A 24,675-nucleotide genomic window follows, 5' to 3' on the forward strand; every position below is an offset into this window, starting at 1 on the left:
GTCAAAGGTTTCGGGTAATTTCATTCAGAGACTACGCCATATTATTGCTACGCATGATGGATATGTGGAAAATATCGTACTATAGAGTTTCCCAGACCGCAGCGCCATCTGTTGTTGAAAATTGTAACTACTGTAATTTCGAAAGTTTGTCTGCCTGAAAATGTACTGTTGTCCCAAGCATATTGCAACAAACGGTGTATTTCTATCGCTGCTCGTTTAGTTTTTATTGCCGTTTCAAATATACCGGTCATTTTTGAAACACCCTGTATATATATATATATATATATATATATATATATATATATATATATATATATATATGTGTGTGTGTGTGTGTGTGTGTGAAATCTCATTGGACTTAACTGCTAAGGTCATCAGTCCCTAAGCTTACACAGTACTTAACCTGAATTATACTAAGGACAAACACACACACCCAAGCCCGAGGGAGGACTCGAACCTCCGCCGTAACCAGCCGCAAGTGCAGATCTCATGAATGCGATAAGAACTACTACGTAAGATGGGGCTAACGAAAATTTTAATGAATAACGTCGTATAAATCATAAACCTTACAGTAAATTTTAATTTACACATGTCCTTCCGAATATTCCTGGTGTATGGAATGCTTCCAGCGATTTTCCCCCTGTTGGCAGCAACGATAGAATTCTGTTGACTGAATCGTGTTCAGAATTCATTGCGATTTCGCTTTTCTCTTCTATGGAGTCGAAACGCCACCCTTTCAACTTCAGTTTCATTTTCATGAAGAGGACGAAATCGTAAGGAGTTAGATCAGTAAGGTACGTGGGGGACATTTGAAGCTGTTTTTTTTTTCTTTTTTCTCTCTCTTTTTAGCTAGATCAGAAAGGTGCGTGGGGGGACACTTGGAGGTTTTCTTTTTCACGAGGTACGTCAGAATGAGCATGGTGCGTTCAGGTTCATTATCATGGTGCAGCAACCAGTCTTTGCTGTTCAATCTGTGAGGCCGTTTGCGTGTATCGTATTCCCTCAATCTCTTCAAAACATCGCAGTAGTAGTTTCCTGTGACTATATGACCAAATGAAACAAACTCCTTATGGACAATTCCCTGAATCCAGAATGAATTCTCTCTCCACAGCTGAGTGCGCAATAATTAGAAAATTCCTGGTATAGTTACTGTCATCGGACACTACCAGGAAACCGTGGCCGACCCGCCGAGAGCGTTGGTGGTGAGTCGCCGAAAAATACGAAAGACAACGACAGCGATGGACGACCAACAACAGGATAGAGTGACAAGTCCGGAGCGTAAACCAAAGTCGAGGGCCCAGACGCAGCGATATTTGGAATCGAGGAACGCTGCATACCAAATGTAGAAGTATGAAAAGGGAATTTCCCTATAGATGGTGCTAGACGTCGTGTAGCACCCGTGAGACCACGTCACCAGCGTCATCTGCTTCCTGTATCGCCTGACAACAAATGTCAACACACAGTAAAACAAGCTCCATACATCGGTACCTGTTTGAAACCCGTAAACGTGTCGAGTTTTGTGCCTACGAACTACGATTTGCGGACAGCATTGGTTTTCTATTCTCATTTGAAGTAAATTGCTGCAGAATCGCATCGAATGCTTGTCAAAGCGAACACGCTCTTGAGAAAACACAGTGTTTCGAGTTGTGCAAACAGTTCAAAAGTGGTGATTTTGACGTGAGAAACGACTTGCGCGAGAAACCACCGAAAAAAGTTCGAAGACAACGAATTTCAGGCCTTATTGGATGAATATGATACCCAAACTCTACAGGAACTCGCGGAACAATTTAATGTGACGCAAAAACCGTTTCTCTTCGGTTGAAAGGTATGGGAAAGGTGCACAAAGTAGGAGAATGGGTTCCGCATGAACTGAATGAAAGGTAGAAAGCAAATCGAAAGACCACTTGTGAAATTCTGCTCCCCAGATACAGAAGAAAGTCGTTTCTCCACCGAATACTGACATGTGGTGAAAACTGAGAATCCTAAGGGTCGTAAATCGTTGACATCCACTACAAGACCAAACCGCTTTGAAAAGAAGACAGTGCTCTACGTTTGGTGGGATCAGAAAGTTGTCATCTGTTATGAGCTGCTAACACCTGGAGAAACCGTTAACACTGCTCGCTACCAACAGCAAATAATCGATTTAAATCGAGCATTAAGTGAAAAACGACCGGAATATGGAAAAAGGCAACACAGAGTCATATTGCTCTATGATGACGCCCCATCACACAGCAAAACGCGCCAGGTAAACGATCGAGGCGTTCAGTTGGGTCGTACTAGGACATCCGTCTTATTCTCCAGACTTGGCTCCGTTCGATTATCATCTGTTTGCATCACTGGGACAAGCTGTCGCTGAACAACGCTTCAATTTATGTGAAAAGGTACGAAAGCCGCTCCCTCACTGGTTCGCTTCAGAAGAAGAACTGTTCTTTTTTTTGCGTGGCGTTCATGGCCTGCCGAAGAGGTGGGAGAGAACTGTATAAATAGCAATGGAGACTATTTTGAATAAAATATTGTTTATCAGTTTCAAACAACAGACATGTAATTATTGCAACCAAATTCCGGTTTCATACTTATACACCTGGTACAAGGAATGATACAAGAGCCCCAGCCGAAGCACAACGGAGGTCCGGGCCCCTGAGTTGCTAGCCTTGTAGCGTGGCAACAGGCGCCGGTAGGCAGGCGCGTCGTGTGTGGCCTGTGACTATCGCTGAGGCGGTGAGCGCAGCGGTCGCAAATATAAGGAGCGCCGTCTAGCGGCTGCGGTCTAGGTCCACGCGCTCTGGCGGGCTTCCGAACACGTTGGGTCGGGATTTCAGAGCTGGCTGATTTAAACTGTGTGACGGACCGTGAGTCGAACGTGGAACAAGCCCATGTCTGTTGACTCCGTAACTGACACAGTGCGGCTGATAGTTATAACGCCAACAGAACAAACGAACGTGGAAATTACACACTTGAAGGTTTTTAGCCATTTTTAGCAACGCAAAGGTCGACGTAAAGTCCCGAGCGACTGGAAATAAAGCGCAGGTGACGCCTGTATATAAGAACGGTAGAAGGATGGATCCTCATAATTACAGACTAATATCCTTAACATCGGTTTGTTGCAGGATTCTCGAAGATATTCTCAGTTCGAATATAATGAATTTCCTTGAGACAGAGAAGTTGCTGTCCATGCATCAGCACGGCTTTAGAAAGCATCGCTCCTGCGAAAAGCAGCTCGCCCTTCTTTCACATGATACCTTGCGAACCATGGATGAAGGGTATCAGACGGATGCCGTATTCCTTGACTTCCGGAAACCGTTTGACTCGGTGCTCCACTGCAGACTCCTAACTGAGGTACGAACCTATGGGATTGGTTCCCAAATATGTGACTGGCTCGAAGACTTCTTAAGTAATAGAACCCAGTACGTTGTCCTCGATGGTGAGTGTTCATCGGAGGTGAGGGTATCATCTGGAGTGCCCCAGGGAAGTGTTGTAGGTCCGCTGTTGTTTTCTATCTACATAAATGATCTTTTGGATAGGGTGGATAGCAGTGTGCGACTCTTTGCTGATGATGCTGTGGTGTACGGGAAGGCGTCATCGTTGAGTGACTGAGGAGGATACAAGATGACTTGGACAGGATTTTTGATTGGTGTAAAGAACGGCAGCTCTCTAAATATAGATAAATATAAATTAATGCAGATGAATAGGGAAAAGAATCCCGTAATGTTTGAATACTCCATTAGTAGTGTAGCGCTTGACACAGTCACGTCCATTAAATATTTGGGAGTAACATTGCAGAGCGATATGAAGTGAGACAAGTATGTAATGGCAGTTGTGGGGAAGGCGGATAGTCGTCTTCGGTTCACTGGTAGAATTTTGGGAAGATGTGGTTCATCTGTAAAGGAGACCGCTTATAAAACACTAATACGATCTATTCTTGAGTACTGCTCGAGCGTTTGGGATCCCTAGCAGGTCGAATTGAGGGAGGACACAGAAGCAATTCAGAGGCGGGCTGCTAGATTTGTTACTGGTAGGTTCGATCATCACGCGAGTGTCACGGAAATGCTTCAGGAACTCGGGTGGGAGTCTCTGGAGGAAAGGAGGTGTTCTTTTCGTGAATCGCTACTGAGGAAATTTAGAGAACCAGCATTTGAAGCTGACTGCAGTACAATTTTAGTGCCGCCAACTTATATTTCGCGGAAAGACCACAAAGATAAGATAAGAGAGATTAGGGCTCGTAGAGAGCATATAGGCAGTCATTTTTCCCTCGTTCTGTTTGGGAGTGGAACAGAGAAGATGCTAGTTGTGGTACGAGGTACCCTCCGGCACGCACCGTATGGTGGATTGCGGGGTATGTATGTAGATGTAGATGTTTTGTAGAGCACGCGTCCAGTAAGTTTCGTGGCACCCATACCACAGACTCGCGCTGGACATCTTAACAGTCACACCCCACACTATCGGGAGAGGCACTGTCGATTTTGAGGCGGGCAGCAATGCTGGAGTAGTGGATCACTGAGCATACGAAATAGCCTCGGCCCCCGACCTAGAGATCATTCCAGTGTTCGGGTATTTGTGTTTGTTATATTTGGCTGACGTCAGCATCAGTAATTTTCTTCCCTCATCGCATCTAGCCAAGTGCACCACGGCTATTCCCGGAATCCTGGCATCAGCATCAGCCCCTTGTGCACCGGTCCTTCGCTCCTCATGCACCCACTCCCTGCCCCGAATGCCCTCGCTTGTCATCACACAGTCAGTCAGTGGTGTCGAGCAGTTCTGCATGTTGTGCAGTATTCCAGCCGCTAAGGACAGTTCTACACTACTGGCCATTAAAATTGCTACACCACGAAGATGTGCTACAGAAGTGAAATTTAACCGACAGGAAAAAGATGTTGTAATATGCAAATGATTAGCTTTTCAGAGCATTCACACAAAGTTGGCGCCGGTGGCGACACCTACAACGTGCTGAGATGAGGAAAGTTTCCAACCGAATTCTAATACACAAACAGCAGTTGACCGGCGTTGCCTGGTGAAACGTTGTTGTGATTCCTTGTGTAAGAAGGAGAAATGCGTACCATCACGTTTCCGACATTCATAGAGGTCGGATTGTAGCCTATTGCGACCGCGACATTGCTGTTCGCGTTGGTCGAGATCCAATGACTCTTAGCAGAGCCGGCCAGAGTGGCCGTGCGGTTCTAGGCGCTACAGTCTGGAACCGGGCGACTGCTACGGTCGCAGGTTCGAATCCTGCCTCGTGCATGGATGTGTGTGATGTCCTTAGGTTAGTTAGGTTTAAGTAGTTCTAAGTTCTAGGGGACTAATGACCACAGCAGTTGAGCCCCATAGTGCTCAGAGCCATTTGAACCATACTAGCGTATCACCTGGTGTGACGGTACGGAGTGCCATTGGTTACACGTCTCGGTCACCTCTTGTTCGCATTGACGGCACGTTGAACAGTGGACGTTACATTTCAGATGTGTTACGACCCGTGGCTCCACCCTTCATTCGATCCCCGCGAAACCCTACATTTCAGCAGGATAATGCACGACCGCATGTTGCAGGTCCTGTACGGGCCTATCTGGATACAGAAAATCTTCGACTGCTGCCCTGGCCAGCACATTCTCCAGATCTGTCACCAATTGATAACGTCTGGTCAATGGTGGCCGAGCAACTGGCTCGTCACAATACGCCAGTCACTACTCTTTATGAACTGTGGTATCGTGTTGAAGCTGCATGGGCAGCTGTACCTGTACACGCCATCCAAGCTCTGCTTGACTCAATGCACAGGCGTATCAAGGCCGATATTACGGCCAGAGGTGGTTGTTCTGGGTACTGATTTCTCAGGATCTATGCACCCAAATTGCGTGAAAATGTAATCACTTGTCAGTTGTAGTATAATATATTTGTCCAATGAATACCTGTTTATCATCTGCATTTCTTCTTGGTGTAGCAATTTTAATGGCCAGTAGTGTAGGAGTTCAGACATCAGCGTCATCGCATCTGGCGACCTGCAACCCATACTCCTACCCCGCCATCCTCGCGCCTCCGCTCGTCGACGTCGTCGTGCTTAGAACACGATGAAGACGGCCATCGGGCAGATTTGTCGACGAAGGCTGCGCTTTCCAAAGCGCCCACGGCGACTGCAGCAGAGTGAGCGCGCGACTGGTGCCGGCAGACGCGGCGCGCCATGACGACGTCGGCGCTGCTGACGACGGCGGCGACGCTGCTGACGTCGGCGGCCGTGCTGCTGGCGACGGTGACGCCGCAGGCGCGCGGCGCGGCCGGGCCGCACGCGCTGCGCGAGGCCTTCTCGTGGCGGCAGATCAACTGGACGTGGCCGGCCGGCGGGCCGCCCGCGGGCGCCGACTACCAGCCGCGCAACAACCTGCCGCTGGGGCTCGCCGTCTGGCGCGACCGCCTCTTCCTCACCGTGCCGCGCCGCAAGGCCGGCGTGCCCGCCACGCTCGGATACGTCGACATCGACCGTAAGTCGCACCGCTCTGTTCCAGCAAGCGCACCGACCGCACTACTGATAAAATGCCCAAGCTACACCCGTCGGGTCACGTGACGTCCTCCACTCGTTACTTTGGAGACGCCATATTGGATTTCGTCGTATTTCGTTGTTTCCACATTATAATATGTTCGTGCATAAGTTCTACGTTCACGTCTGCATCCACATGCCTACTCTGCAACTCGCAATTAAGTGCCTGCCAGAGGGTTCATCGAACCACCTTTAAGCTACTTTCTACCGTTCTCTCTCGAAAAGCTCTGATTTCTCACCCAATGTGGCTTTCGACCATCCTACTCTGCTGATGACCAGCTCCTACGCCTCTCTCCCTCCAGCTTAACTCCTGTTCCTCTGCCATTTTTGTCCTCCTCGACCTCGAAAAGGCCTACAACCGCGTGTGGGATACCGCTCTCCTGTTTAAACTCCAGACCTAAGCCCTTCCTATCAACTATGTCCGTCTGATTGCTTCCTTCCTCTCCCACCGCCCCTCCTACGTTACCATCTATAACTCTGATTGCTGCACCCCTCTGTGGGTGTGCCCCAGGGCTCTGTTCTCTCCCATCTCCTCTATCTCCTGTACATGGCAGATATGCTCCAACCACCCCCTCCAGTACACCTCCTGCAGTATGCCAATGACACCGCCTTCCTTGCCCTCGCATCTACCCTTCAGTGGTCCCACCACCTTCTCCAGAATCATCTTGACCTTTTTACTGCATGGCTCCAGAAAATCAATCCTTCCAAGACCCAGGCAATCATTGTAGCTTATACCACTCGCTCCTTCTGGCTCCTTGATTCTTTTACCATCTGCGCCCTTCCTGTCCGCCTCTCCCCCATCCTCTCCTACCTTGGCCTCACCATTGACCATCACCTCACCTGGATCCCTCATCTCCTATCCAATCCAAAGCCCACAACTGCCTCTGACTCTTTAAACTCCTCTCTGGCCAGACATGGGGGTTGAACCCCTCTACCATCCTCCACAACTACAAATCATTAATTCATCCCATCCTCCATTATGCCAGTCCCACTTGGATATCCACCCCCTCCCAAATTCTATGTCTCCCTCCACATCCTCGAGCACCATGCAGTCCGCCTTGCCTTTGCTACATGCCTCCCATCCCCCATGTGGATCCTCTATGACCTGATGCTTTTCTCCCATCTGCTGCTTTTCCTAGAACATATCCACATCCTCTACACCTCCTGCGGACTTGATCCCCCTCATCCCCCGATTTCTCTTCTCCTCTTCAACCCCTGCCCTCTGCCACTCCTTCACCATTGCGTCCCCCCTACCCTTCTCCAAAAGGTTGCTTCCATCTACTCCCCCTCCTGGATGGTTCCCTCTCTCCCTCCGTTTATCCCTCCTCTCAACTCTGATCCTCACCTTCCCCTCCCTCCCTCTGCCCTTTTCCAAGGCTCCCTCTCTCCCTCCCCCCTACCACACTGTTTTGTTTTTCCCTGCCTATCCTCTCTCTGCCTCCCTTCTCTCCCCCAAGATCTTTTGCTTTCCCCGCCACTACCTTCCCCACTCCTTCAAACGTCCACCCAGCCCCATTCTTTTCTATGTCCTCTCCCTCCATCGCCTCCCCCCTTTTTCTTTCCCTCTCCTCCCCCCTTTTCCTCCCTCATCACTCGGGGTCCTCCCCCCCCCCCCCCCCCCCGCGCTCCCATCTGCCGCCGTGTCACCGCTATAGTGCTTTTTAAAGTGAGTGTTCAATGTTGTAGGTCCCCTGTCAGTGTTACAACGAGCCACCATATTGTCACTAGGTGTGTTTTTAACTGTTGCGAACAAAAACCAGACTGTCGATGTGTTTTTTAACTGTGACTGTCTACTTACTAAGTGTTTCAATCACTATCACCGATCTTTTGCTTTTGTATTTTCTTCGCAACTTTTTCGCCTTGTTTCACTTTTTAACAGCCACCGTTTTGTCACCTGCTTTTATTGTTCAATCTCCTAATTCTAATTTTTAGCTTTTCTCTAGGCTGCAGAGTGGCGTATTGTGCTGCTGCCAACCTGCCCCCCCTCCCCCCCCCCTCTGGGGCGAAGGGAAATCGAAATCCAATAAAGTAAAAAAAGCTCTGATTTCTCTTATTCTATTCATCATCATCATCAGTTATCTGCTATATTAGCAGGTCCTTTGCCTCTCCATTTTCTGCGATCCATTGCTTCCTTCTTAAGGCTGCTGTATGTTGTACCGTCCATCATGTCATCCAGTATCTGGAATCTCTTCCTTCCTCGCTTCCTTTTCCCTTCTACATAACCTTCTAAAACTGTTTTTATCAGTCCGTCATTCTTTCTTAATGTATGCCCAATCCAAATTTCTTTTTCTTCTCTTAATTACATTTAGTAACTGCCTTTTCTCTCCCACTCTTCTCAGTACCTCTTCATTTTTTACTCTGTCCATCCAACTTATTTTTCCACCTTCCGCCATGTCCAGATCTCAAAAGCCTCCAGCCTCTCTCTGTCTTTTTTCCTCATAGTCCATGTTTCAGCGCCATATAGAAGAACACTCCATACATTTTATGAGTCTCTTTCTGAGTTCTCTGTCCATACCGCTGCAGAAGATTCTCCTTTTCCTATAAAACGCCTCTTTTGCCATTGCTATCCTTGTTTTAATTTCTGTGGTGCACTTCCAGTCGGTGTCTATCCTGCTTCCAAGATACTTAAAATTTTGCGCCTGTTCTAGTGTTTCTCTATTCAGCACAATTTTTGTTTCCTTATTTCCTCCTATTGCCAATACTTTTGTTTTATTTGTGTTAATTTTCATTCCTTATTTTTTCCGTTAGTTGCAATGGCGTCCACCAAATCCTGTAATTCTTTTTCCCCTGTGGCTAGAAGGACCATGTCATCAGCAAATCTCAAGCACCCTACTCTTCTTCCTCCAATTTCTACTCCTTTGTTATCTAATGAGCATTGGTCAATCATATTTTCCAAGTACAGGTTGAAAAGAGTAGGTGATAAACAGCATCCTTGTCTTACTCCTTTCCCTAGTCTGATCCAGTTTGTACTTTCTCCTCTCACTTTAACTGAAACTTTTTGATTAAGGTACAATGAGTTTATAAGTCTTCTGGTTTTCCAGTCCACTCTCTTTTCCCTCATAATAGTCGCCAGCTTGTCCCAAACCACATTGTCAAATGCCTTTTCTAAATCGATGAAGCACATATATAGGTCTCTTCCTTTTTCAATAAACCTTTCTCCCAAGATTCGTAGGAGCCCTATTGCATCTCTGGTATCTTTTTTTCAATGTAAGTGGGCACAAACAAAATATTTTCACTCTCTGAGGAGAAAATTGGCGACAAATTTCATGAGAAGGTCGTGCCGCAGAGGAAAACGCCTTTGTTTTAATGGCAGCTACACCAATTCGTGTATCACATCCGTAGCACCCTCTCCCCTATTTCTCGATAGGACAAAATGAACTGCCTTTCGTTGAACTCTTTCGATACCCTCCGTCAATCCTGCCTGATGCAGTTACTCCAGAAGAGGATGGACAAGCGTACTGTAAGAGATCTCTTTAGTAGATCAGTACATTTTCTTACGGTTCTGCCAAGTCCAGGGAGAGGAAATAAAAACTTCGAGTTTTGCCGATGGCGTAATTCTGTCAGAGACAGCTAAAGTCTTGGAAGAGCAGTTCAGCGGAATGTACATTGTCTTGAAAGGAGGATATAAGATGAACATCAACAAAAGCAAAACGAGAGTAATGGAATGTAGTCGAATTAAATCAGATGATCTGACGGAATTAGTTTAGGCGATGAGACAAAGTTGAAGACGAAAAAAAAATGGCTCTGAGCACTGTGGGACTTAACATCTGAGGTCATCAGTCCCCTATAACATTAAAACTACTTAAACTAACTAACCCAAGGACATAACACACATCCATTCCATAGGCAGGATTCGAACCTGCGACCGTAGCGGTCGCGCGGTTCCACACTGAAGCGCCTAGAACCGCTCGGCCACAGCAGTCGGCTTGCAGACGAGTTGTGCTATTTGAGCTGCAAAATAACTGATGATGGTTGAAGCAGAGAGGATATAAAATGTAGACTGGCAATGACAAGGAAAGCGCCAGCAAGTCTTTTCTGGAAATATTTGTATGGACTGTAGCCATATATGGAAATGAAACAAGGACGATAAACAGTGTAGACAAGAAGAGAATAGAAGCTTTTGAAATGTATTGCTGAGAAGAATACTGAATATTAGATGGATAGGTCACGTAACTAATGAGGAGGTAGTGAATGGAACTGGGGAGAAAAGAAACTTGTGGCACAACGTGACTAGAAGAAAGGATCGGTTTCTAGGACACATTCTGTGACTCATTAATGGAGTGAGGTGTGAGGGGGAAAAATCTTAGAGGGAGAACTAGACATGAATACAGTAAGCAGATTCAGTAGGATGTAGGTTGCATTAGTTACTTGGAGATAAAATGGCTTGCTTGCAAAAGATAGGATAGCACGGAGAACTGCATCAAACCAGTCTTCCGACTGAAGACCACAACAACAACAGGCGTCATGTCTAAATCATTTCTCAATTCGTTTTGATCATCTGATGACTTTATAAGAAGGTAAATGACTGCATCTTCTCCAAACAAACCAAGTGGACTGCTCAGATTGTCTCCCAAATCGTTTATGTACATCAGAAACCGCAGAAGGCCCATAACACTTCGTTGGGGAACGCCTGATGTTACTTCCGCTTTACTCGGCGACTTCGTGCCAGTTACTACGAACTGTGACCTTTCTGGCAGGAAATCACGAACCCAGACACTTAACTAAGACGATACCCCATAGATTCGCGTTTTAATTAGAAATTGCTGGTGAGGAACGGTGTCAAAATCCGTCTGGAAATCTAAAAATATGGAATCAATTTGGAATCCCCTGTCAATAGCACTCATTACTTCGTGAGAGTTGTGTTTCACAGGAACGATATTTTCTGGATCCGTGTTGGCCATTTGTCAATAAATCGTTTTCTTCTAGGTGATTCATAATGTTCGAGCACAGTGTGTGTTCCAAGATCCTACAGAAAATCGACGTTAGTGATATGTGTCCGTAATTCAGCGAAATACTCTATTTTTTTCTTGGTACTGATGTGACTTGTGCAGCTTTCCAGCCTTTAGGTACGGATCTTTCGTCGAGTGGGAGGTTGTATGTGATTTTAATTACGGAGTAATTGTATCAGCATATTCTGAAAGGAACCTGACTGGTACACAATCTGGACCGGAACCTTTGCCTTTCTGAAATGTTTTAAGCTGCTTCGCTACACGGAGTATACCTAACTCTAAGTTACTCGCATTGGCAGCTGTTCTTAATTCGAGTTCTGGAGTATTTATTTCGTCTTCTTTGATGAAGGAATTTTTGAAAACCGTGTTTAGTAATTCTGCCTTAGCAGTGCTGTCAGCAGTAACATTACCTCTCTTGATTCCGTCTTGCCACTGCATTGAAGTTCGCACTAAATTTCGAGCCTCTTTACAAGTTCGCCAATCTTGAGGGTATTATTCTTTTTTTTATATTCGCATGCAGATTCACATGACACGGACTTCAGTCACCAATAATTCTCCTGGACTATTTACGACACTCTGCCAACTATAGGCTAATTTTTCGATTCCGTGACTGTAGAAATCATGAAATGTCCAATTATGTTTGCGGCTAATCATACTGCTAATGTTCCTGGTCGAATAACATTTCTACACTACTGGCCATTAAAACTGCTACACCAATAAGAAATGCAAATCATAACCGGATATTCATTGGACAAATATATTATACTAGAACTCACATGTGATTACATTTTTCACGCACTTTAGATGTATAGATCCTGAGAAATCATTACCCAGAACAACCACCTCTGGCCGTAATAACGGCCTTGATACGCCTGGGCATTGAGTCAAACAGAGCTTGGATGGCGTGTACAGGTACAACTGCCCATGCAGCTTCAACACGATACCACAGTTCATCAAGAGTAGTGACTGGCGTATTGTGACGAGCCAGATGCTCGGCCACCATTGACCAGACGTTTTCAGTTGGTGAGAGATCTGGAGAATGTGCTGGCCAAGACAGCAGTCGAACACTTTCTGTATTCAGAAAGGCCCGTACAGGACCTGCAACATTCGGCCGTGCAGTATCCTGCTGAAATGTAGGGTTTCGCGGGGATCGAATGAAGGGTGGAGCCACGGGTCGTAACACATCTGAAATGTAACGTCCACTGTTTAACGTGTCGTCCATAAGAACAAGAGGTGACCGAGACGTGTAACCAATGGCACTCCGTACCGTCACGCCGGGTGATACGCCAGTATGGTTCAAATGGCTCTGAGCACTATGGGACTCAACTGCTGTGGTCATTAGTCCCCTAGAACTTAGAACTACTTAAACCTAACTAACCTAAGGACATCACACACACCCATGCCCGAGGCAGGATTCGAACCTGCGACCGTAGCAGCAGCGCGGCTCCGGACTGGAGCGCCTAGAACCGCACGGCCACCGCGGCCGGCATACGTCAGTATGGCGATGACGAATACATGCTTCCAATGTGCGTTCACCGCGATGTCACCAAACAAGGATGCGATCATCATGACGCTGTAAACAGAACCTGGATTCATCAGAAAAAATGACGTTTTGCCAATCGTGCACCCAGGTTCATCGTTGAGTACACCATCGCAGGCGCTCCTGTCTGTGATGCAGCGTCAAGGGTAACCGCAGCCATGGTCTCCGAGCTGATGATCCATGCTGCTGCAAACGTCGTCGAACTGTTCGTGCAGATGGTTTTTGTCTTGCAAACGTCCCCATCTGTTGACTCAGGGATCGAGTTGTGGCTGCACGATCCGTTACAGCCATGCGGATAAGATGCCTGTCATCTCCATTGCTAGTGATACGAGGCCGTTGGGATGGAGCACGGCGTTCCGTATTACCCTCCTAAACCGACCGATTCCATATTCTGCTAACAGTTCAAATGGATCAAATGGCTCTGAGCACTATTAGACTTAACTCCTGACGTCATCAGTCGCCGAGAACTTAGAACTAATTAAACCTAACTAACCTAAGGACATCACACACATCCATGCCCGAGGCAGGATTCGAACCTGCGACCGTAGCAGTCGCCCGGTTCCAGACTGTAGCGCCTAGAACCGCACGGCCACTCTGGCCGGCTCTGCTAAGAGTCATTGGAACTCGACCAACGCGAACAGCAATGTCACGATACGATAAACCGCAATCGCAATAGGCTACAGTCCGACCTTTATCATAGTCGGATACGTGATGGTACGCATTTATCCCCCTTACATGAGGTATCACAACAACGTTTCACCAGGCAACGCCGGTTAACTGCTGTTTGTGTATGAGAAATCGGTTGAACACTTTCCTCATGTGAGCACGTTGTAGGCCAGTAGTGTAATTGTTGTGGGTCTAAGGCGAACAACACGTCGAGCCATGTTCGGAACGCATTTTCATCCAAAAAGGAAGTCCCTTGAAGGTTGTTCGATAGAGAGCGGAAAAAGTGAAAATCTGAGGGCTCAAGATCAGATGAATAAGGTGGGTGTGGAATGACTTCCCAACCCAACTGTTGTACTTTTTTTTTTTTCAGTGTAGCAGAATGAGGGTGGGTGTTATCGTGATGTAGCATCACACCACACAGCTTTCTTGGTCATTGTTCTGGGATTGCATCTGCAAGACGTCTCAGTTTTTGACAATAAATGTTAGTAGTGATGGTTACACCTCGGGGAAGCAATTCCTAGTATCTTTTGTGGATTTGTGCAGGTCTCTGTTTGGCTTCAACCATTCCTCTCTTTTCCTTATGTTAGCATAAAGACGCCATTTCTCGTCACTAGTAACGCTACAGGATAGGAATGGTCTGTGTTGATCAAGAGCCAATTGATGGTGAGCAAGCAGAGATGCACATATTGCCAGCCGTTGATTCTAGTGATTTAGCCTCACAGAGTGCAGTGTCCATACACGCGATTTCTGAACCGTCTCCATTGCATGCAAATGTCGCACGATGGTGGATTTATCGCAGTTCATCACATTTGCCAGTTCCCGGGTGCACTGACGTGGATCATTGTGCATTAATGCGTTTAAACGATCTTTATCAAACCCTGTAACACTAACAGTGTGGAGAGTCGCTAATGTGAAAACGATCCTCCTTAAAACGAAAAAACCATTTTCTTGCGTATCCTGTCCAGTGGCTTTATCCCCATTGACGGCGCAAATGTCTCTGGCTGCCTGTGCAGCTGTCACTTCTCTACTGAACTGAAACAGAAGAATGTGTCGGAAATGTTCCGATTTCTCCACTTGGCAGTCCATTGTCTAGCGTCCACAACTCCACTCACAATATGTAAACTCAAATAGCAAGAGTGATCTACAAAAAAAAAAAAAAAAAAAAAAAAAAATGGCAATCGATAGATAAACCCAGGCCAACAGGGATACCAACATGCAAAACAAAAACGCTACGAACATATACATTAACCTAGCAACTTGCGTGTTATGACAGTACGCCGTTTCAAGGCAATGGCGCAGTGAAGAGTTATCACAAACACGTCACTCTTGGTACGATATATATATACGTAGATTGGAACTTAAATAGTGGCAACACTTCTGTGAAGACACTATGCAATGGAATCTACAATTGCCGCTGATAGCACACGTTGTTGACATACCTACCTTACCTCCGAGCAAATGGACTCGCCCGTCCTACGTTACCGGCGTGCGCACAGTCGATTGTTTCAGTGATTCCCAGCATCCCGTTCTCAAAGTACGCGAGTCAGCCCCATCTCATAATAGTTATAGGACACCACCAACCGAAGAATCACAAACTTTGTCGAAGTTTTGTATTTTTTGTGGAGTCACCTCCAGACACCACACTTGCTAGGTGGTAGCTTAAATCGGCCGCGGTCCATTTAGTACATGTCGGACCCGCGTGTCGCCACTGTGTGATCGCAGACCGAGCGCCACCACAAGGCAGGTCTCGAGATACGGACAATCACTCGCCCCAGTTGTACGACGACATTGCTAGCGACAATACGGACGAAGCCTTCCTCTCATTTGCCGAGAGACAGTTAGAATAGCATTCTGCTAAGTCCATGGCTACGACCTAGCAAGGCGCCATTAGCCTTACCTACTTTGAGAGCTATCGTATAAATGCCTCAAGAAGAACGTTGTAAACCAACAAAGATTAAAAGTTAAGTATAAAGCAGCTACGTACTTTTCTTGCTACCATTCAATAGTTATCCTGTTCCAGACTTGACGCCAGTCGGCGTGTGTGTACGCGTGCCTTTCAGCTCCCTTCTCAATGTGGCGTAGCTAGCTTGTTACGCCACAACATTTTTTATACAACTTTTCTTGTTATTTATCGAATGACCCATGTACTTCAACTGCTAAGATGCAGTGACAGTCAAACTTTTTTGTACAAGCAAATTTACATCAAGGCTTTTGATATGCAGTGTCATGAGTATTTATTAACTTTTTTAGTATTGTTCTCTTTTTATACAGGACAATCAGTTGCTGATTACCTTTAATATTATTGGATAAGCATTTCTTAAGTCTCTTTAGTAATAATGGAACAAACATACAGCTTTCGAGAAATTTTCAAAGGAATTTACATTGTTACTTTTTAACCTGTTCCAAAATAATCACTTGATGGTGGCAGCAGACTTATGAAAGGATTCTTCCAATAAGTATAGGAAATAAATCTGATCTGAGGGTACCTTCCGCCAGCTGCGCACAAAACATACACACACACACACACACACACACACACACACACACACACACACACACACAGACTAACCCCGAAAAATCACTCTGTTAAACCACTAACAAAAACAGTTTTAGCTACTAACCAAGAGTAAAAGCTGCCGATAGGGAACCACATGAAAGTAGTGCGTGTACAAAAGACCTGAGTAGTACGGATGTGTAGTACACAGACAACATTACAGGTAAAAGTATAAGTACGAGTGCTCAGGGGTTACTTCAAGCCCCAAAGCGATCTCGAATATTACAGTGGTCTACAAGTATGAAGGTGGGTGTCTGATGTTATTTGCACAACACAGTTTTGTATCCTCAGTGGTGTGGCACATGTGCAACGATTCATGTTTCCCAGGTAGTGTGTAAGTCTTTCTTTATTAGCAAAACACACAAAAAGCAATTTTTGACATAATATTGATTCTGATAGACATAAACTGAAAGAAATTCCTGATCTGCTAGAAATCTGACGAAGTCAATGGGCCGGCCGGTGTGGCCGAGCGGTTCTAGGCACTTCAGTCTGGAACCGCGCGACCGCTACGGTCGAATGTTCGAATCCTGCCTCGGGCATGGATGTGTGTGATGTCCTTAGGTTGGTTAGGTTTAAGTAGTTTCTAAGTCTAGGGCACTCATGACCTCAGATGTTAAGTCCCATAGTGCTTACAGCCATTTGAACGAAGTCAATGCCCGCCGTGACATACGTCGTGACGGAAACTACCTGTTACAGATTCACAATTAGTTCCACGTAATAACACAAGTCCTGGGACATCGAATCTGGGGAAGGCTAGCGTCTGAGGAGGCTACGGCTCTAGGGGTGATGGCTGGTAGTTCGATGTGGCTGCTGTGGAGTATCTTCCCTAGTAGCTGCTGGAGGATCGTTGCGGCGCGGCGCAAATCCAGAGGCTGGGCTCAGCTGGACAGAGCTGCCGTGCATGGCCGGCGAGAGCTTAACAAGATCTCCAATGAATAGGCTACAGGGCGTGGTCGGCGTAAAGCCTGTAACGTGTGCATAAGCTGCCTGCTAGGTGTCCAGCAGTGTAAAAACAGGCAGCAGGCGGAAGGACGTGCGCGGCGCTTGACGGTGGGTGTAACTCAGTGCTGCGACTGCAGCGCCACTATCGTCGAAGTACAAGCTGCTGGCGGTGAGGCTGGCGCCTTGTCGTAGCTAATCACTTGCCGTACTTGCATTGCACCGCCAGACGCGGAGAAACGCCTGTGGCACTGGAACCCGACTACCCGCTAGTCACGGTTGCTGTACCGGAAGCAGAAGTGGCTGGCGAATGACTATTACCTTTATTGGAAACCAGCTACAGTGGGATACACATGACTTCAGGAGAATGCTGACTCTCTCTTAAAAGTGGCATACAGGGTGTTTAGAAACGAATATACGGAATTTAACGCATTTTAACATTTATACATTCATATTACAGTTATTATAAAGAATACAGCAAACGAAAGAGCATCTCAAACAGTCTTATAACTGTTCAGTGTGAGCACTATTCGTTACACAGCTAGTCGGTAGGCGGTTTCTTCCCAAACTTTAATCAGTGAATCTGGAGTAACTGTTGCAACAATGCTGTTTCAAATGTGTCGAGTAGATCAGCTGGTAGAGGAAGCACATACACATTATCCTTTATGAACCCTCAAAGGTAAAAATTAAATGACATCTGGTCGTGTGTGAACATGGAGGTCATGTAAAACAAGTTCTGTCACCCGGCTCCTACTGGTCGGGTACAACGTTATGCCAGTGAGGTAGCCACCATCTTGCTGCCAAATAAAGATCTGTGGTTCAATTTAAGATAAGAACACAAGTTACAATTGTTTCACCGAAAAATAATGATCTATAAACTTTCCGCTGAGTATTTGGCACAGAAACATTCATTTTAAGAGAGACTCGTGGGGATTTTTTGACTTCCAGATGCTTACATTGTGTATGTTCACATTTCTACTGAGGCAAAATTTCGATTTACCACTGAAGACGACACGATCCAGAAAATCTTTATAGTCACGCGTTTGCAAAGTTGGCTTGAAAACCGCAGTCTGTAGGCTTTATATCCTGTAAAAACTGCAAACGCAAGGCCGCTCTCCCCCCCCCCCCCCTGCCCCCCTCCTACTAGCTCTCAGGGAAGGAAAAAATATCACGTAGTCAGTTTTTATTTTAAGAAAATTATTTAAAACATGAAATTGCGCAGGGTTTTTAAAGTGTAGGAACTGGAACTTTGTATGGCGGTTTACAAGTCCCCATTCGTCTTCCAAAATATTAAAAGCGCTCCATACCCACAGGTGTAGCCCTCTCTCCCGATTTTTTTCATTTGTAACGGAGAAGCCAGACACCAATGTTCATAGATGTAGCTTCAAAAATACTTTAGCAGTTCATAATGAGGGTATATTTTCTAAAAAAGCTTTCACCCACTGGTTCGCCCACATAGCGTTAAATTCCCAAAAATTCTGAAACAGGTATTTCTTTATTTCTGACCGAGAAACCAAATACCAATTTTCGTAGGTCTAGCTTCAAAATTACCTTAATAATGCCATTTTTCAAAAAAATCTTCATCCCATATTCCACCGCCTTAAGGTTGGAACTTCGAAAAATCCATTCTCAAACGACACCTACAGTATAAGATCTGTATCTCCTCCAAATTTCAACATTTTATACCTAACAATTTGGGCTGGGGACGATGAGTCAGTCACTCAGCGAGGACATTGCTTTTGTTATTATTATTATTATTATTATTGTTATGTGCGATTAGACCCTGTTGGATAACGCAGACCTTCTTGATTCTTTTCCCTTTTTTCCACATTGCTCCCATTTTTTCTCCATGGACTCTCTTCCTTTCCTCTGTACATTTTGATTCTGCCTTTTTCAGAGCTTCGTATTCTGAGTTCCCATCTGTTAACTTTCTGCTTAAATACCTTTCTGTCCAAAATATCTGAATAATTTATGTGAGCTTTTTGTAGGTCCTTTTTGACCTCTTGCATCCAGGGTATAGTTTTAAGTCCTTCTGTGTATTTAAGAATTTCGTGCTTAAGGTTTCTTTTCGGAAGCCTAGAGACGAGCTCATAAAATTTTAATCGGTTATCTCTAATGTCTGCTGCAAGGTTGGACAATTTCTCAGTTACTTGACGAGACTGTATTTATAGCCCTCTTCTGTTTTCTTTGCCCTTAGTACATTTCTGACTATTTTAGTTCTTTCTTTAACAAGTATTTTAGGTCACCTTTTATGTGTGGTGTCAGGGTTTCACTGGCATACTGGACTTTAGGTTTTAATACTGTATTACAGTGCCTAATTTTAGTAGTTTTGAACATGCATTTTTATTGTACACCTTGAAGGTTCTTTCACAAGCCCTCTTTAGTTTTTGGAGGCGAATGTTTTGTGCTATTTTCTCTCTCCGCGTAGGTTCAAGGACTTCACCTAAGTATCTTAGTATTTCAAATATGGGACTCTGTTGATATGACCGTATTTTTTAGTCAAGTTTTGGGTGTTAGTTTTTGTGCCGATGAACTCAGACTTTAGGAAAGATATTTGCAGACCAACTTTCTATGCACATTCTTTAAGGGTTTCAACCTGTTCGACTGCCGTTATCATTCGCTAGTACGGCTAAGTCGTCAGCAAAAGCTAAACATGAAATTTTTATGTCATCCTTGACTCGCCCCATCTGCATAGGTTTCCAGCAGTTTTTATTCTTCAATACCCTTTCCCATTCGCGGATGACCTTGTCCAGCACAGAGTTGAATAAGAGAGGAGACAGACTATCACCTTGTCGGACGCCAGTTTTGATCAGGGTGGGCTCAGATATTTCACACATGAATTTCACTTTGGAGATAGTATTGTTCAATGTTTCTTTGATGAGGTTATGGGTTTTTGGATCTAAATAGTTCAAATGTCTCTGAGCACTATGGGACTTAACATCTGTGGTCAGCAGTCCCCTAGAACTTAGAAATACTTAAAACTAACAAACCTAAGTACATCACACACATCCATGCCCGAGGCAGGATTCGAACCTGCGACCGTAGCGGTCACGCGGTTCCAGACTGAAGCGCCTAGAACCGCACGGCCACAACGGCCGGCTTTTGGATCTAACCCTTGTTCTTCAAGCATATCGAAAAGTGCTTGTCGTTCAACTGAGTCGTATGTCTTTTTGAAGTCAACAAACGTGCCAATTATTGGGCTGTTTCTGACTGCTTTGTATTTTATCTCTGCTTTTAGACTGAAAAATTTGTTCTGTGCTGGATCTATTGGGGAGAAAGCTATCTTGGTATTCACCAATTTTATTTTGCAGTTGCTCTTGCACTCTTTGAAGGAGACAGGCTGATAAAACTTTGTAAGCGAGCTGAAGTAGGGATATACCTCGATCATTATTTACATCAATTTGTCTCCTTTTTTGTGTAATGGATGAATAAGTGCACATTAAGTTACCACTGCACTGTCAAGGACAAAATTTAATGTGTATTTCTGCTCCATTTTACATGAGCAGCATATTTTTACAATGGTGTTTAGAAATATTCTAACTTCTTTGACGATGATAATTAAAGTGTGGTGATGGCACTGTAAACCTTAAACTGGTTAACTAAATAAATTGATCTGTAGAACATACACAATATTGTGCCTTTCATTTATATATAATAAAAAACATAACATGTCGTTTTTGTTGCACAGAAAAAGCAGTGCCCGAAATGTTGGAATATCTTCCATCATAACAATTAACGCAAGCACGATAAACATATACGCACAAGAAGAAAAATTGTTATGTCGCAAATTTTAAATCATTGTTGGTTGATAACAAAATTCACTGTCTGAATTATCTCAAATCTGTATTGGAATTCAAAATGACAGAGGGAATGATCTGGCTACCAAAAATGTTGTGAGTTAAATTGACTGAAAGATTAATATATGGAAACATTTATATTTATTACTATATCGACAATACAAATATTGTTCTCGCGGCCTGCTTACTGGGCATGAACACCACTCAGTAATTGGAAAAGTAAGAAGGAAATGGACCATCTCACCTCACCACTCGACTAAGTTAATTACCCATGAAACAATGTGTGAAAAATATGAGAACGATAGAATGTGTCAGTCACCCCACCTCATTTGTTTCACAGCCGGCAGTTTTCATCTTCCGTTCAAACTCCTTTATCTGTGATGGCTGATTGCCGACCTAAATTCTTTATGGTACAGCCTGGCAACCAATGCAATATTACCGACCCAGCGATGGAGTCTGTTGTCTGCAGAGATTATTTCACACAAGCGGTGTCAGTGTAGTACAGATATTTGGATGCTGAGATAAGACGACGAAGTGCAGACAGATGCTTAAAGATTCGAGCATCAGGCAGCAAAGAGTGTTTATTTAGTATGAAGTGGAAAGTGACGATAGACATCAGAATGAATGCAGTGATCTGGCTTAATGTCTGAAGATTCAGTCGGCTATAGTTTGGTGTGCTTCCACAAGGCAAACACATTGTCTCTCTTCTCCTGTCCGATTCCTCTCTCTCTGTATTGCTGGCTCATTGACTCTCTGTATTGCTGGCTCATTGACTGATTCACTTCAGGATGACTGATGGATCTCTGATTTCTTGTGTCATTGATCACTCACTGATTATGTTTGCCCCCTTGGCTACCCTCTGCGGCAGTGTTGTTACCATGATTCCCCACTCTTTCCGCGAGGGTGCTGAATTTTCCGTTGTACATCTTTGTCATTGGTGCGATCAATTTACTATCCCACCCAGTCAACAACCGATGTTAAGTGACCACGCATCCCATACTTCATACAAGATTAAGATTTCGAACTTTCTATGGCTGGCTTGTAACTCCTGCATTGCTTTAAGGTTTGCCTCGTTGTGGCCTTTTCCAACGCTGACTGCTGGGCTCTTTGAGTATTGCACACCGCTAGGATTTTCTTGAAGTCTTTTTCTGCATTCCAAATTATTTTGAACGTAGAGACACACTGCACACTTCTTTGACACCAGCTGTAAACAGCAAAGGAAACCAAGTATAACATCATATTTTGTCTAACAGTTACCATGCACTTAAACATTACACTCATTTATGAAACATCTACTGCAACTTACAATCTCCATGTGTTACAGAAACTATAATATAAATGCTAGGCACTGGGCGATCTCCAATGTGTACACGTGACATCGAAGGTATATTAATGTCAGCTTCACAGCAATGCTCTGAAAACGTCGTGCTGTACTTGATCTGCTGCATTTTCTTACAAGCCTTGATCCACAAGCTTTCCCTTGCACTGCTCTTCATTAACATGTATACGTATGAAGCAGCATGCACCTATATTCAGAATTGCCTCTCAAACCCCAGGATCGATTTCAACCAAATCTGGGACATAAACAGCTAGCTACATTAGTATCAACACTGTGGGCTTTGAAACCTCCTAGCTCCATTAGGAGCGCAGATAAGGACAAAAATGTGTTTTTGCCGATACATGCTGTACAGACTGCCCTACACAACAGTCATATTTAGTGGGAATAGTGTCGACCTGCCTTATCGATCTGCTTTTGGGGGCCCTTTATGTCAGAGGCAAAAAAACTGTTTTCAAGTTCCTGACAACAGGCATGTTCTGGGAGTAGTATTAGCTTGCTCTATCAACCTGTTTTGTTGGGGCTATACTTGTGGAAAAGGATGAGGTGGATAGAGGAGCAAAGCAACAGAGAAAAGGTCAGTTGTAAACATAAAGCAGTGAACGAAAAAATCTAAACACTTAGACTGTATTTAAACCAAAAGTAATAGTTTGGCTGCACCGTTTATATGTAAAAAGCTATCTGAGCATCTGTAAACTAAACGAGTAACCATTTCCATGCAAATTTTCGAATTCATTTCGATGAATAACACTACAGTACAGATACTTGACACAGTGTTTTGGCCCTTCTAATATGGCTAAGTGAAAAAATTGTTGACTTCGTGATTACTGGGCCCTGCATGCTGTGAACATGCAAGGAGTACAGCTCAGGCTCTGAATATAATGAGTTACTTGTTATGAAAACTTTCTGATCATTGGACGCCACTGTGATTTTTTTTTTTTTTTTTTTTTTTTTACACACACAGAGCAATTTGTATATTATATGAACAAAACTTATTTCTCATCTGCATGCATGTTCTATTTTCCGCTAGCGCAATAACATTATTCTTACAGGGACAGCGGTAAAGTCCGCAGGAAGTATAGTAATTTGTTAATTTTAATTGTTCAGTGAATTCGAGTGTTAGGTAAAGGAGACGATTAATCAGTCATATGTCCCAGGCACACTACTGGCCATTAAAATTGCTACACCACAAAGATGACATGCTACAGACGCGAAATTTAACGGACAGGAAGAAGATGCTGTGATACGCAAATGATTAGCTTTTCAGAGCATTCACACAAGGTTAGCGCCGGTGACGACACTTACAACGTGCTGACATGAGGAAAGTTTCCAACCGATTTCTCATACACAAACCGCAGTTGACCGGCGTTGCCTGGTGAAACGTTGTTGTGATGCCTCGTGTAAGGGGGAGAAATGCGTACCATCACGTTTCCGACTTTGATAAAGGCAGATTGTAGCCTATCGCGATTGCGGTTTATCGTATCGCGGCATTGCTGCTCGCGTTGGTCGAGATCCAATGACTGTTAGCAGAATATGGAATCGGTGGGTTCAGGAGGATAATACGGAACGCAGTGCTGAATCCCAACGGCCTCGTATCACTAGCAGTCGAGATGACAGGAATCTTATCCGCATGGCTGTAACGGATCGTGCAGCTACGTCTCGATCCCTGAGTCAACAGATGGGGACGTTTGCAAGACAACAACCATCTGCACGAACAGTTCGACGACGTTTGCAGCAGCATGGACTATTAGCTCGGAGACCATGGCTGCGGTTACCCTTGACGCTGCATCACAGACAGGAGCAACTGCGATGGTGTACTCAACGACGAATCTGGGTGCACGAATGACAAAACGTCACTTTTTCGGATAAATCCAGGTTCTGTTTACAGAATCATGATGGTAGCATCCGTGTTTGGCGACATCGCGGTGAACGCACATTGGAAGCGTGTATTCGTCATCGTCATACTGGCGTACCACCCGGCGTGATGGTATGGTGTGCCATTGGTTACACGTCTAGGTCACCTCTTGTTCGCATTGACGGCACTTTGAACAGTAGACGCTACATTTCAGATGTGTTACGACCCGTGGCTCTACCCTTCATTCGATCCCTGCAAATCCCTACATTTCAGCGGGATAATGCACGACCGCATGTTGCAGGTCCTTTCTGGATATAGAAAATGTTCGACAGCTGCCCTGGCCAGCACATTCTCCAGATCACTCACCAACTGAAAACGTCTGGTCAATGGTGGCCGAGCAACCGGCTCGTCACAATACGTCAGTCACTACTCTTGATGAACTGTGGTATCGTGTTGAAACTCCATGGGCAGCTGTACCTGTACACGCCATCCAAGCTCTGTTTGGCTCAATGCCGACGC

At 44.9% G+C, this 24,675-nt stretch overlaps 1 protein-coding gene across 1 annotated transcript in view; it reads left to right on the forward strand.

The window, feature by feature from the left end:
* The window catches only part of LOC126438148 (L-dopachrome tautomerase yellow-f2-like), a 119,572-nt gene that overhangs the window by 67,222 nt on the left and 27,675 nt on the right, over positions 1-24,675 (forward strand). Inside the window, exon 2 of the mRNA XM_050090524.1 lies at positions 6,155-6,464. Coding sequence (XP_049946481.1) covers positions 6,155-6,464 — 310 coding nt within the window. The remainder of the gene's footprint in view (positions 1-6,154; positions 6,465-24,675) is intronic.

The sequence above is a fragment of the Schistocerca serialis genome, unplaced genomic scaffold, assembly GCF_023864345.2.
Source record: "Schistocerca serialis cubense isolate TAMUIC-IGC-003099 unplaced genomic scaffold, iqSchSeri2.2 HiC_scaffold_1261, whole genome shotgun sequence".
Lineage (NCBI taxonomy): Eukaryota > Metazoa > Arthropoda > Insecta > Orthoptera > Acrididae > Schistocerca > Schistocerca serialis.